The 14,681-nt window shown below is 45.9% G+C and overlaps 1 protein-coding gene across 4 annotated transcripts; it reads right to left on the reverse strand.

The window, feature by feature from the left end:
* Nucleotides 1-56: 56 nt before the first annotated feature.
* Nucleotides 57-14,060, reverse strand: LOC118391354 (kinase suppressor of Ras 1-like). 4 transcript variants are annotated; one of them, XM_052510971.1, is made up of 18 exons: nucleotides 13,648-14,060; nucleotides 9,980-10,155; nucleotides 9,022-9,091; nucleotides 8,804-8,887; nucleotides 8,591-8,652; nucleotides 8,381-8,490; nucleotides 8,101-8,263; nucleotides 7,554-7,595; nucleotides 7,096-7,144; nucleotides 6,939-6,996; nucleotides 6,580-6,864; nucleotides 6,274-6,470; nucleotides 6,063-6,159; nucleotides 3,908-4,041; nucleotides 3,681-3,812; nucleotides 3,412-3,547; nucleotides 3,031-3,164; nucleotides 57-1,863 (listed from the first exon to the last, which is right to left on the reverse strand). In XM_052510971.1, the coding sequence occupies exons 1-18, from the start codon at nucleotides 13,923-13,925 to the stop codon at nucleotides 1,857-1,859; spliced, it is 2,214 nt and encodes a 737-aa protein (XP_052366931.1). In that variant the 5' UTR covers nucleotides 13,926-14,060; the 3' UTR covers nucleotides 57-1,856. The 4 variants fall into 4 exon arrangements, with proteins under 4 accessions (XP_052366931.1, XP_052366930.1, XP_035638569.2 ...); XM_052510970.1 differs by having other exon boundaries at nucleotides 57-2,597; XM_035782676.2 differs by having other exon boundaries at nucleotides 57-3,164.
* Between the last annotated feature and the right edge of the window lie 621 nt (nucleotides 14,061-14,681).

Consider the following 14,681-nt stretch of genomic DNA (forward strand, 5'->3'; position numbering starts at 1 on the left):
AAGGGAAAGGTAGTTCTAAATATATTTAGTGAAAACTAACCGTAAATACAACTGTCCATAGCATAACTAAAATACTTTATTAAATTCAGCTCAAACATACATTTTCACATGACAAGCTTCATTTTCTTTTCTTTCAAGGATGAAAACAGGAACTGTGTTTACAGAATGGTAGCCACATGCAATACAAAAATATGCATTTTTACATGACATAAAAAACATTCAAAAAAATTCTACAGTATTTTTACAGTATTTTGTAGATGAAAAAATATAAAGATATATACATCTGTAATAGGGGGGCAGTACCTATTTAAAAATGCAATGATGTATAGTACATATAAAATGTTTGTACAAATATTACAATAATTGTGTTAATTAGCTGTACATTAAATAATGTATATACATGTCTATCTTAGATAGCACTGATATCGTCAATATAACATTTACTGCAGTCTTTCACTAAATCAACCCTGCATGTTCCAATACAATACACTCACTCGCACATACACTCACAAACAAACACAAATACAGGCACACCAACTGAGGCAAGCAATCACAAACATAATACACACAAGCACACACAAAAGGTCATGTTTAAGGAGTTAATTATCGGATACTTTTGCGCCAGGCTCTTGTTCTATTATTTTTGCACTGTAAATGACTCGACTAAACTACTTGAATGGTCTACCTCTACACCACTCCCAGGCTGATAGAAGGCATCTCCTGCTTCTCTGTGGCGCCCTCTTATGCCTTTTAATAATCAGGGCAATCACTTCATCATCACATACCTTCAGTCATAAATAACCAACATAATTCCATTTCCAGTGGGTAGTGAGATGATGAGAGGAAGGTCCCATTGCATGCTGACACCTGTGAACTGTCAACATATTCATTCGTCATTCATGCACCGAGCCGTTTTCAAATGTATGGTTTCATCAGATTCTACTCAAACAAGCAACACGGAGACAAGAGTCAATTAAATCATGCTCTCCCAACTCCTGAGACCTTTGTGCTTTCAAATTTCATGGAACAAAATAAGAAACACTACAAAAATGATTACTTTAAATAGGAACCAACAACCAAAGGTGACAGTTTGTTTCTTGTAGTTTTTTCTCCTTTTGAAATAATGTGTACAGGTAGCGAGTGACCAGGAGGCAGACCTGGGCCAGCACGATGACACTGTCACAGCGCATGCCATCAAATAACTGCAGAGAGCTGAGGGGTAAGAATCAAGAGGCAGTTGGATTACATCACTCAAGCAGCCTGAAGCATCAAGACCACAATGAGAAAAGAGGAGGGAGTGAATGCAGAGGTATATTTGTGATAGGAGTTAAAACCATTGTTTTGGCCCACGGAGTGTTTCTGGGCCGCGTCGTCTGGGAGCCCCCAGCAGGAAGAACCAGATCACAGCAGCACAGAGAGGAGAGAGAGCAGGGCAGGCTGCAGACGGAGCAGAACACAGCAGAGCAGCCGTCAGCCACCAGGCACAGGCCACAGCACACCAGTCAGTCTTATCACAGACACCACAAACCAGTTAGTCACAAGTCTCAGATAGTCCAAAAAGCAAAAAATAAATAAAATAAAAATGAAGGCAAGAAGTTTTGAAATGAAGGAAGGAAAGTTGAGGGGAGGTAGCGAAGCACTACCCTTAGCCTCCTCAGTCTAGCACCCTTCACTCCCATACAACCAAACACTACAGTTTAAAATACATGGAAGATCAGGCTGTGGGTTAGTGGAAGCAGTGTCTCTATCAGGCAGAGTCAATGTTTTGATCAATCCTAAGAGTTAAGGATTTCAGGAGCATGCAAGGCAGACCCAGGCTTTGTTTGTTTTGCATTGCTTATATTTCATAGTGACGGCTACAACCTATATTAGGAAGACAGAAAACACAAAGAGAGAGAGAGAACAAAGGAAAACATTGGAGGTTAGAGACTGTTGGTGAAACTATGCTAACAGGTGTAACATTAAGAGAGAATAAGACCGGTGCAGTAGAGTAGACAGGTAAATACTTCAACATGAAACAAGGGTCCAGATTTCTGTATCGCAGAAAACTCAGATGAGCTTTCTCACAGAAAGCTTTTTCAGGATTCACAAGCCCATGCAAAGTGTCCCAACAGACCATGGCAAACACCATGCAAGCTGGTAAGTGCTTCTCTTCCCATTCAAGCACTGGCATGCTATGCAGGCAGACTTTGTTGGGGCATCTGTGGTATCATTCCTGATAGTGTTAGAAGAGGCCAGCGTGTGTTTGAATACAAACAGAAGACCAGTAGCCAAACCAGTTCCACTAGTAGAGAGTTGTTGAACTGATGGTGGCTGTTACTGGACAACAGGTTCATGTGAGAGAAGACTCCACCCATGGGCCTTTGAGTGACAGACATGCAGTATGTAGTGATTGAGGAAGTTACAGAGAACGAGCAGGAGAGAGATGGTAGGAGAGGTGGAGAGAAATCTGGACCAGGTACTGTATATCAAACATATGAGAAGAGGAGAGGGGTGTGGAGATGTAGGGGTACAGAGCAGGTCAGGCAATAGTCCAGAAAAGGGTGGGACAAAACAATGCTTTAAACACAAAAGTGCATTCAACTCACAGTCACATCCTGGGGGAGATAGAGTTTGGAAAGCAGAAGATAAAACAAAGAACATTCCCTTAGCATCACATATGGTTAATTTCTAAATGATAAACGATTCACCATTAGAAATCACCGTCCCTCATATTACAGGGGTCAATGTATTTGCAGTGGACCATCAGATGCTAATGTGGCTCATGAATATTATGAACATAAACTACTACCAAGAGTCTACTCAGGCATACCCTGCCTGGTCCCCATTAGTTTTACATCAGTGGGCCTGATACCTCACAGCAATCTGGGGGTCATCCTTTACAAGCCTTCAGTTGAACCCCTTTGTTTTATACATAAGTCCATTCCAGACGAGTCAGAGCCCAGTCAGGGGTCAGAGTGCATCTCAGGGCAGGCAGGACATATACTCCTCCCATGCTTCTACTTCTACCTCCAACTCTAGGATACGTACTCTGCAGACTTCCAGAAGTGTCCAGGGTGGGACAGTCTCCGGTTGAGTTTGGGCAGCTTCTCCAGCATGTCAGCCAGTTGGGTGAAGGTGGGCCGCTCCCTCAGGTCATAGGCCCAGCAGGCAGACAGGATCTCCTGCACACACATGCACAGGAGCTATTAAGGTCTTTAGTTTGTGCCAACACAATGCAGAGATTTATCCTGTACTCAGCTTTAATGTCTCCTCTATTCTAACAAGGTCATCCCGTAAGAACATAGCATTCGCCTAGAAAATATCTTCACCTGCACCACGAGGATACATTTTTTTTAATGTGCATAGATCTCTGCATGATTCCACCACAATGTGATCTGGCACACAGAGGTGCTTCACCCCTCCACTCACCGTGACCTCCTTTCCCAGGCTGATCTCTGCCAGGACCTTCTTGATGCCCTCACCACTCCCCACCTGCCAGATGGTAGCCTCCACAGGCTGATTGGTGATAGGCCAGTCCCTGGCTTGGAGCTCGTACCAAATGGTGCTAAAAGGGGGCAACCAGCAATATGGTCATTCCCCAGAGCCAGTTAACTGTAAACTCATGCAGTCTCAGAGAGAAAAAACATAGTGATACCAATGATAAAGAAAAGGTACTTCAGAATGTGCTAAGATCGTACCCAAAGGCGTAGACGTCTGCAGCGTTGGAGAAGGGCAGGCGGTCCTCATTGTTTCCAGGGCTCATCCTGCGTACGATCTCTGGCGCCAGGTAACAGATCCAGCCATGTGGAAGCTTCAGCTCATTGTCTCGCCTGTGAAGCAAGACACACACACACACACACAGTCCCCCACTGAGCATCTACCAGCTGAGACGATAGCTGTAGGAACCAATATGCGGAGTCCTTACCTCCCCTCCTGAACCACTCCAGAGATTCCAAACAGACCAAAGTCTGTAATAATCACTTTATTGGTGTCATGAAAGACGTTCTTCGACTTCAAGTCCTTGTGGACAATGCCTTTGGCATGCAGATAGCCCATTCCCTGTGTAGATTGAAGGATGTAAATAAGGACACAGAGTAAATATACATTACACATTTATACTGAACAAAAATATAAACGCAACATGTAAAGTGTTGGTTAAATGTTTCATGAGCTGAAATAAAAGATCCCAGGAATGTTCCATACACACAAAAATTAGTTCTCTCAAATGTTGTGCACAAATGAGTTTACATCCCTGTTAGTGAGCATTTCTCCCATGCCAAGATAATCCATCCACCTGACAGTTGTGGCATATCAAGAAGATGATTAAACAGCATGATCATTACACAGGTGCTGGGGAGAACAAAAGGCCACTAAAATGTGCAGTTTTGTCATTACAAAATGCCACAGATGTCTCAAGTTTTGAGGGAGCATGCAATTGCCATACTGATTGCAGGAATGTCCACCAGAGCTGTTGCCAGAGACTTGAATGTTCATTTCTCTACCATAAGCCACCTCCAACGTCGTTTTAGAGAATTTGGCAGTAGGTCCAACCGGCCTCAACAACAAACCATGTGTAACCATGCCAGCCCAGGACCTCCACATTCGGCTTCTTCACCTGCTGGATCGTCTGAGACCAGCCACCTAGACAGCTGATGAAACTGTGGGTTTGTACAACCAACAAATTTCGGCACAAATTGTCAGAAATCGTCTCAGGGAAGCTCCACTGCGTGCTCGTCGTCCTCACCAGGGTCTTGACCTGACTGCAGTTCGCCATCATAAACGACTTCAGTGGGAAAATGCTCACCTTTGATGGCCACTGGCATGCTGGAGAAGTGTACTCTTCACAGATGAATCCCTGTTTCAACTTGTTGGAATCGGCTAAACTTTGAACATTGAGATATTAAACGAATGATTGGAAATGAAAGATGGGTTATGTTAGAAGTTAATGGTTCCCAGAAAAAAGAAGAAGTCTTTGGAATGTGTTTGATGGAGGAGAGGAGAGCGATGTGTTGATACAGGGGAGACAGATGGACATCTGTGTATTAGATGAAAGAGGGTCTGAGGTGAGGACAGATTCTCTTAAGAGAGTAATAAATGTTTGGAATCCTGTTACGCTCTTTATTAGCTTCCTGTAGAGCCATAAAATGTAAGGATTGGTAGGATTGGTAGTCTTAAGTAGGGTGCATATAAACTGTGAAGTCTGAAATCTTTTGCTGTCTGATTTCAGCTGTACAGAACCTTTGGGGACGATTCAACTTGGTTAAAGCTTCTCTAGTGTCTGTGAGTTATTTACTCTGAAAAATAAGAACCTACCAAACTGTACCGGCAGATGGCAGACAGCGTGTATGGCGTAGTGTTGGTTTGCTTATGTCAATGTTGTAAACAGAGTGCCCCATGGTGGGCAGGCATAAGCTATGGACAACAAACACAATTGCATGTTATCGATGGCAATTTGAATGCACAGAGATACCGTGACGAGATCCTGAGGCACATTTTCGTGCCATTCATCCACCTCATGTTTCAGCATGATAATGCACGGTCCCATGTGGCAAGGATCTGTACACAATTCCTGGAAGCTGAAAATGTCCCAGTTCTTCCATGGCCTGCATACTCACCAGACATGTCACCCATTGAGCATGTGTAGGATGCTCTGGATCGACTTTACGACAGCGTGTTCCAGTTCCCGCAAATATCCAGCAACCTCGCACAGCCATTGAAGAGGAGTGGACAACATTCCACAGGCCACAATCAACAGCCTGATCAACTCTATGAGAAGGACATGTCGCGTTGCATGAAGCAAATGGTGGTCACACCAGATACTGACAGGTTCTGATCCACGCCCCTACTTTTTTTAAAAGATATCTGTGACCAACAGATGCATATCTGTATTATCAGTTATGTGAAATCCATAGATTAGGGCCTAATTAATTTATTTCAATAGACTGATTTCCTTAAATGAACTGTAACTCATTGAAATGGTTGCATGTTGCATTTCTTTTGTTGGTTAGTGTGTGTATATATAAATAACACACACACACCCACACACACACGTGAAAGTATTGAACAGGGAAAGAAGTTACCTTTACAATTTCTTGAGCAATTTGCCTCGTCTTGTTTATATCCAGTGTGTTTTTGGTGTCTCGAACAACAGAGTATAATGTCCTCCCTTTACAGAAACTAGAGAAACACTTGAATTAACAAATGGAACTAAACAAATAAACAATAGCTATGGTTGACTGAATATAACAAAGGGATAAGTTATTATTCTGGATGCGATTTAGCCCCTCCTACCTGGTGATGATGGCGAGGTGGGGCGGGGCCATGCAGGCCCCCATGAAGAGGACCACGTTCTCATGACGGGTCTGTCTGTAGTTCATCACCTCCTTCTTAAACAGCTTCAGGTGGTCCTGGTTGTTCCCATCTATCTCCAGCAGCCTGATGGCCACCTCTCCATGCCAACGGCCCTTATGCACCTTGCCCCAACGGCCCTGGAGTGAGTGATTTAATGACAGTTTGAGAAACACACTTTAAATGGGTTTAAAACTGAAACCACTGATAGTTTGATGCAAATATAGCTCATTCTATATTTTAGATCACCTTCCCAATGAGCTCTCCCAGGTCCAGCTGTTCGAAGGGGATGTCCCACTCCTGCAAGTAGACACTGGTCTGGCTGGCCTTACGGGAGATGGGGCCTTTCCAGCGACCTCCCCTTGAGTTGGGCAGGTCATCCAACTCATCACCATCACACTCACCATCCGAAACCCCATTCATCTCACTCCCACCCCCATCTTCCTCATCATCATCTTCCTCCTCCTCATCTTCCTCCTCCTCCACTACTGGGTCTGGGTCGATCTCAGGTTCAACCACCTCCTCCTCTTCCTCCTGTAGGACATTCATGCATGTTGGGTTTTGGGCATGTGTCTCAGTTACTTCGCACGCACATACTCAGTTTTTACCTCTCCGTCCTCATCCTCGGCCAGTTCAAAGTGTATGTCATCTGCTGGTTCAGTCTCACTGTTGGGACAGGGTAAACCACAGTCACAATGTCAGAGTATGCCGAGTATTGTACCATTAAAACACTATTGATAAATGATATAGACAGGAAAGCCTTACACTGTGTCATGGAGGGCTTCAGAGTGCAACGTAGAAGAACTGGACACATCTGGGAGAAAAAATACAAATGTTCAGTAATAATAATGATGTAATGTAATAAAAATAATGTGGCTTTTTGCTTGTAAAGACAAAATTGCGTCCCTCATGTAGTTTCTTTGCCCACTTATATTGTCACTTTGCCATAGCAATGTGTTGACAACATCCACCATAACGAGACATGCAATTCCCAAACTCCCCAGCAGGTGGCAGAGAGACCCATCTCCACATGAGACAATGCAGTCTAAATATCACACAACACATTACTCTAAAACATTCACAAATGCACAACTTTGTCATGTAATACACTAAGCCTGTGAGTACATGCAGGAGATAGAGAGAATTGACAAGGCTTGGGCTGAGGACGTGGGCAGGTGTGAGCACAGCACAACAGTCTGTCTGGGACCGTACTGTTAACTCACCAGGGAAGATAAACTGCTGTCTATGCTGAAAGTAGCAGGCAGCTTAGGGAAAAGACAGGGAAGAACCAACAAGCATGGAGTGGAGAGAGAGACTCTGGGTTAGAGTAGCCATTAAAATAACCCCAGTCACTCCCACCCCCCTGAGGAGTGGTATTAATGCAGAGAGGGAGAGAGAGGGAGGACGACCACTCCTGCCCGGCCATTCCATTCCACGTTTAACGTTCAACATTCGCTAAACAGGAAATGTGACTCAGGGAGACCTTCTGTGTAATCAAGAACACAATGCAAGCATGCGCTTTGATAGTGGGAGTATGCTGGCTTATTTTTGTGCAGTGGACATGCTTGTGTGGTTAAGTCTATATCAATTTGTGTGTTTGCATGTGTGTATATTCATTTGTGTGTTTGCATGTGAGAGAGTGTGAGAGAGAGAAAGGGAGACACTCCAGGTGATTGTCTGTATTTGTTCAGGTGATTGTGTGTATATGTTGAGGTGATTGTGTGTGTTTCTGTATTTGCATAGGCGTGTGAGTGACGGTCAGGGACCTACCTGGGAAGTGGAAGCGGTTGTCCCGGTGGACCTTGGGCGAGGAGTTGGGGGGCGGGGTGGCACTGGGAGGGTTCTGGAAAGGGGCAGGGGAGGAGGGTGTGGAGGAGGTGGTGGAGGATGGGTTACTACTGGAGTCCAACTGGTTCAGCGCAGGGGGGTGATCCTGACCGAAGGAGAAGAAGAAATACACACTGATCAGAGTCAATAACACACTTGTCTGTCCTAACAGCACCATGCATATCATTATCATCAAAGGTGTGATGTAATATCCAATATCTACCTTTTTGGTGATGGCCTTTGGCAGTGTGCCAAACTGTGGTGTCTCTAATGGCCGGTCCACAGGGTTGTTGATGTCAGACGGCACAGACTCAGTCCTCCGTATTTTGGTGACTGGAAAGAAGAGATTGGGACCATTACACTAATGCTTGTTGAATCAAAATGGGTAAACTATGAATCCATGGATGAACATGAGAAGCATGAAAGGGCTTACTTGGCAGGAAAGAGATTCTGCAGGAAGGAGCTTCTTTAGTACACTTGTTATGGCACTTTAACCTACAGAAAGGAAACCACCAATCAGAGAACAGTAGAGAACAACTGATCACCAAAAGAAGATGAAGTTGTATTTTTTTTGCATCGTAGAGACACCAGAACAATCCAACACCAGAACATCTCAGAGACTCCTCCCCCTCCTTACTCCACTCACCTGCAGTGTTTACACTTCACACCAAACATCATGTTCTTCTGACAGACCTGACATGTCTGGGACAGCCACGACTTGGTGGAAAATCTTCACACAGAATCCTCAATTACTTAAACCATCAATCCTTTTTTGCTCTATATACTGTGGATTTAAAGTATATTTTACATTTGTATCATGGTAGTCTCTGGCCTAAAGGTGTATGACATGAGGTAGTTGCCAACCTGTGAGTGACGGCCAGGCCTATGTCTCTCCTCACTGCCTGTGGGGAGCCACGGTGCAACCCCATGTTATCTGGAGAGAGAGAGAGAGAGAGATGTCAAATGAACCTAGACAGAGGAGGATTTGCCTAAAAATTAAGTATTAGCACAAATAGGGCAATTTATTTATGAAGTTTTGTGGCTACTATCAAAATGAAATCACTGGTGCTTAGGGAATTGCAAACTGTTTTTACCTTTCCCAAAATTCCCAGGATTTCCAGAAATAACCCGCTGGAAGACTCCTGGAAATTCCCAGAACTTTGAAACCAAGGTGTTGATGTTGCTCACAACTTGCCCCACTATGTGCCAATCCAATGAAAAACATTTACTGTTCATTTTACAAGTTAAAGCAAATTTGTGTGAGACCTAATGACGTTGGTTTGGTAGGTGAATCTCCTACACATGAATCATTATGGACGAATACACTATGTGCCAAACCAATGAAAAACATTTACTGTTCATTTTACAAGTGAAAACGAATTTGAGTGAGACCTAATGACGTTGGTTTGGTAGGTGACGCTCCTACACATGAATCATTACAGACACGAAACGGCACGCATGCAACTGCACGCACACGACTTTGTGGGAGTGTTAGATTTCTCTCTAAGCTGTCGAATGAATTGGAAGAGTAATGTAATTTCTCTAGAAGCGATGGAACAGAAAACGCTCCCTCCCCCACATCACAGCACTCAGATGGAACAATCCCAGCAATCTACTGACAGAAACACTCTTGAGCCAGACTGGGACGGCTACTGTGACCCTACAGCCAGCTACTGGGAAATACATTCGGCTCTTTACAAAGAGCACACATACAAACGGCCTATTTCATCTGAGTAATTCACCATGCATTTACCAATCTATTTCAGTGAATATTCCTTACATATAGCCTAAATGGGGTAAGTCAAAATGTATTTGTACTCACTCTTGAGGTGGGATGAATGCTCCTCCATCAGGGTAGGGGTACCAGGTAGGGTGTAGGGGGCGGGGGTGGAAACCCCAGGGGTGCGGGCAGACCGGTGGGGGGAACGGGAGGGTGAGTCCTCACAGCCATTCCCATTGATCTGAACGTTGAGGAACAACTTATTCTTCTTTGCACACCTGAGGGGAACAAAGAACGCTGGGACGTCAGTACAGTGGCCCACTGCTGCCCTCACACCCTCATCTCAACACACAGTCAACACTGGATTACTCAATGACAATCCAAAATGGGCCTCCACACAGATCATCTTTCACCAGAGATAATTATTTAATGGCCATACTGTATGAACAATGTTATGTAAGTGTCAGAGAGGCAGGCAGGTAGGGTGGGAAGGGAGGCAGTAGCAGCATGCCTTGGCAGAGAGGAGATTCAGCAACACATATATTGAACATTTGAGTAATTTAGCAGACGTTCTTATCCAGAGTAAATTCTAGAGTTAAGTTCCTTGCTCAAGGACACAGACATTTTGTTCACCTTGTTGACTCAGGATTTGAACCAGCAACCTTTCAGTTACTTGCCCAATGCTCTAACCACTAGGCTACCTGCTGCCATTTGGAGGACAATACAATTAAATAAAATAGGCACACAGGGAAGACTGAGCCACACCCTCCACCACAGGGGAATAGAGCTTAGCAGAGCACAGGCCAAAGGGCTTAGCGTCCTCTTCCTGGTCAGGAATAAAGAGGGCTGATCCAGAAGCACACAGCCCCACTGCCTGCCCGCCTGCTTTCTCTGGGCTCCACCCAGTGGAGAAGGCCACGTCTGTCTGTAACTCCCTATGCCTCAGCTCAAACTCATCAGTGTCCTCACAGGCTAGGTCTGGGGTCATAGGGTATACTTCTATATACATGTACATAATGTATGTATCGTTAAGCTGTGATATCAGTCCTGTTAAAATACTTCTGTCTAGTCAGGTTTCATTATGACTGAGCTTTCCATCACTAATGCAACATCATTACAAACAGGATATTACTGATATGCGTTAGTAAACTCAGAAAAAAAAGAAACAGACCTTTTTCAGGACCCTGTCTTTCAAAGATAATTTGTAAAAATCCAAATAACTTCACAGATCTTCATTGTAAAGGGTTTAAACACTGTTTCCCATGCTTGTTCAATGAACCATAAACAATTAATGAACATGCACCTCTGGAACGGTCGTTAAGACACTAACAGCTTACAGACGGTAGGCAATTAAGGTCACAGTTATGAAAACGTAGGACACTAAAGAGGCCTTTCTACTGACTCTGAAAAACACAAAAAGAAAGATGCCCAGGGTCCCTGCTCATCTGCGTGAATGTGCCTAAGGTATGCTGCAAGGAGACATGACGACTGCAGATATGGCCAGGGCAATAAATTGCAATGTCCGTACTGTGAGATGCCTAAGACAGCCCTACAGGGAGACAGAATGGACAGCTGATCGTCCTCACAGTGGCAGACCACATGTAACAACACCTTTACAGGATTGGTACATCCAAACGTCACACCTGCGAGACCAGGTACAGGATGGCAACAACAACTGCCCGAGTTACAACAGGAATGCACAATCCCTCCATCAGTGCTCAGACTGTCCGCAATAGGCTGAGAGAGGCTGGACTGAGGGCTTGTAGGCAGGTCCTCACCAGACATCACAGGCAACAACGTCACCTATGGGCACAAACCCACCGTCGCTGGACAAGACAGGACTTCACTGACAAGTCGCAGTTTTGTCTCACGAGGGGTGATCGTCGGATTTGCGTTTATTGTCGAAGGAATGGGGGATACGCCGAGGCCTGTACTCTGGAGCGGGATCAATTTGGAGGTGGACGGTCCGTCATGATCTGGGGCGGTGCGTCACATCATCGGACTGAGTTTGTTGTCATTGCAGGCAATCTCAACGCTGTGCGTTACAGGGAACACATCCTACTCCCTCATGTGGTACCCTTCCTGCAGGCTCATCCTGACATGACAATGCCACCAGCCATACTGCTCGTTCTGTGCGTGATTTCCTGCAAGACAGAAATGTCAGCGAAGATCTCAATCCCATCGAGCACGTCTGGGACCTGCTGGATCGGAGGGTGAGGGCTAGGGCCATTCCCCCCAGAAATGTCCGGGAACATGCAGGTGCCTTGGTGGAAGAGTGATGTAACATCTCACAGCAAAAACAGGCAAATCTGGTGCAGTCCATGAGGAGGATATGCACTACAGTAATTAATGCAGCTGGTGGCCACACCAGATACTGACTGTTACTTTTCATTTTGACCCCCCCTTTTTTCAGGGAAATATTTTCCTTTTCTGTTAGTCACATGTCTTGTTCAGTTTATGTCCCAGTTGTTGTATCTTATGTTCATACAAATATTTACACATGTTTGCTGACAATAAACGCAGTTGACAGTGAGAGGACTTTATTTTATTTTTTTGCTGAGTTTGTGTGTGTTTAATAGGTACACTCATCTAGTATCTCCTTTGCTTCCAGAACAGCCTGAATTACTTCGGGACATTCGGCCATTCGGAAATGTCGGGAATGTTCCAGTCACTGCAGATTGGACGGCGGTACATTCAATCTGCCAACAGCCCGTTCCATCTCATCCCAAAGAGGCTGGGGACTGCACAGGCTACTCAAGTAAACTGAACTTGCTGTCATGTTTCAGGCAATGTTTTTAACACTCCTCAATTGTCCAGTGTTGGTGATCGCATGCCCTCTGGAGCCACTTCTTGTTTTGAGCTGATAGGAGTGTAACCCGGTGTGGTCATCTGCTGCAATATCCCATCCGTGACAAGGATTGACAAGTTGTGAGTTCCGAGACACTGTTCTGTACACCACTGTTGTACTGCTCCATTATTTGTATTTTTATGGCCCACCTATTAGCTTGCTTCCAGAACAGCATAATTCTTTCCATTCTCCTTCGGCCTCACTCAAAACAAGCTGTTTTGGTCCACAGGACTGCCGCTGACTAGATGTTTTTTGTTTGTCTCCCATTCTCGGTGAACACGAGACACTGTCGTGCATGAAAAGCCCAGGAGGTTGGCTGTTTCTGAGATGCTGGATCCGGCGTGCCTGGCATTGACGATCATACCACACTCAAAGCCGCTTAGGTCACTCGTTTTGCCCATTCTAACGTTCAATTGAACATTAACTGAATGTCTCGATGCCTGTCTGCCTGCTTTATATAGCAAGCTACGGCCACGCTTCCGTGAAGGGGGTGGTGTACTTAATAAACTGTATGTGTGTGTCTTGCCCTGCTTTGAGAATCAGGCCATAGAAAAAGCTTCCTGTTTTGGCATTACTCATTATCTCTGGGAATCTGTGGGGATTAGCTCTGGCCGTATACACATTAAGGCAGCAGCAGGCAGGATGTGGTGTGTGTGTGAGTACAAGTGTGTGAAAAGCCCTGCCCTTAAACGTCCAGTTGTAACATCATAATAGGGTGGAGGCGTGTCCTATATTCAACCCTGTTCCAAGATTTTGAGCAGTGTGGAAAACTGCCCAAACACTGGTCACGATGACCTCACACACGCACGCAAAATAATTTTTTAGAAATGTCTCGACAAGGGGCTGACCATGATTACTCTAGGTCATAAAGGACTGGAAGTCACACACAAAGCCTAGGGCACGGGAACAGGAAGTGACCTACTTGTTGGTTGGCGGCTCCTCGATGCGGTTCCCCAGCTGAGACTCATGGCTCTTGCTGCGGGTCAGGGTGATGTTGGGCAGAAGGTGCAGAACCTTGCGGGAGGGGGGCGGCGGGGTGCAGGGGGGCTTCAGCCTGTGGCGTCTCTTGGAGGGCGGGGTGAGGGGCGGGGTGGAGGTGTGCCCGTGTAGTTGCCCCTGTCGGGCGGCAGAGAGGGGGAAGGGGTCTGTGAAGGGGGTGTCAGCGTAAACGTATGCCCCGTGGGCCTCGGGACCAGGCATTGTAGACACGGAGAAGGACCGGGGATGGGCACAGGAGGTGCAGGGGGTGGAGGGAGTGGATGGGGTGGTGGGGGGGGCGAGCTAGAGGAGAGGGGCTGTGGGGGCGCATTGGACCCCCCATCCCTCCCAACAGCTGGTCGGGAGGCAGCAGCAGAGAGCCACTTTCTCGCCGGGTGGGCTCAGAGAACCAGGGCCCCCCATCCTCTCTTAGCTCTCCATCTATAGGGGAGACACAGAAAAGGGTTACATACCTGTTAGTCATACTAGCACATTCCACCCCACAACCCTTTAACCTAGTGTACTTTGTCCTACAACCTAACCTTACCCTGGGTGGCAACCTGCTGCTGCTGGCAGGGATAATAGAGCAGAACCAGCCTGGCGCTGAGACTAATAGTCAGTAAAACTCCACAGAGACAGGTCAGATCAGGCAGATTCTCCAAGGGACGGACAGACAGAGACAGCCTGCCTGCCAGCCAGACACCCACCTGATTCAGTGGCGCTCTTCAGGCAGGAGAGGGCAGCGCTGAGCCTGGAACACTCCTCTAAACTGGAGCCCAGTCTCCTCATGGTCTCCCGCACGTGAGAACCTGGCATCTGCAGCAAGGCATCCAAGGACAGCTTCACCGGCACCGCCTGGCGAGAGGAACAGAGAGAGACAAGGTCAGGAGGAGATGAGTGATCAGTACCACCACACACTATCCAGTCGGACCTCTCCATACAGTACAACGTGATAGAGCACAGATAAATACAACATAA

This window comes from Oncorhynchus keta, unplaced genomic scaffold (assembly GCF_023373465.1).
Source record: "Oncorhynchus keta strain PuntledgeMale-10-30-2019 unplaced genomic scaffold, Oket_V2 Un_contig_6244_pilon_pilon, whole genome shotgun sequence".
Classification (NCBI taxonomy): domain Eukaryota; kingdom Metazoa; phylum Chordata; class Actinopteri; order Salmoniformes; family Salmonidae; genus Oncorhynchus; species Oncorhynchus keta.

Bases quoted from the DNA above. Each gene is read 5' to 3' on its own strand.
- LOC118391354 (XM_035782676.2), bottom strand. From the start codon at position 13,925: ATGCCTGGTCCCGAGGCCCACGGGGCATACGTTTACGCTGACACCCCC. The intron at 8,491-8,590 runs GTAAGCCCTTTC...TCTTCTTTCCAG, and splicing joins CAGAATCTCTTTCCTGCCAA to TCACCAAAATACGGAGGACT. The intron at 7,596-8,100 runs GTAGGTCCCTGA...CTTTTCCCTAAG, and splicing joins CAACCGCTTCCACTTCCCAG to CTGCCTGCTACTTTCAGCAT.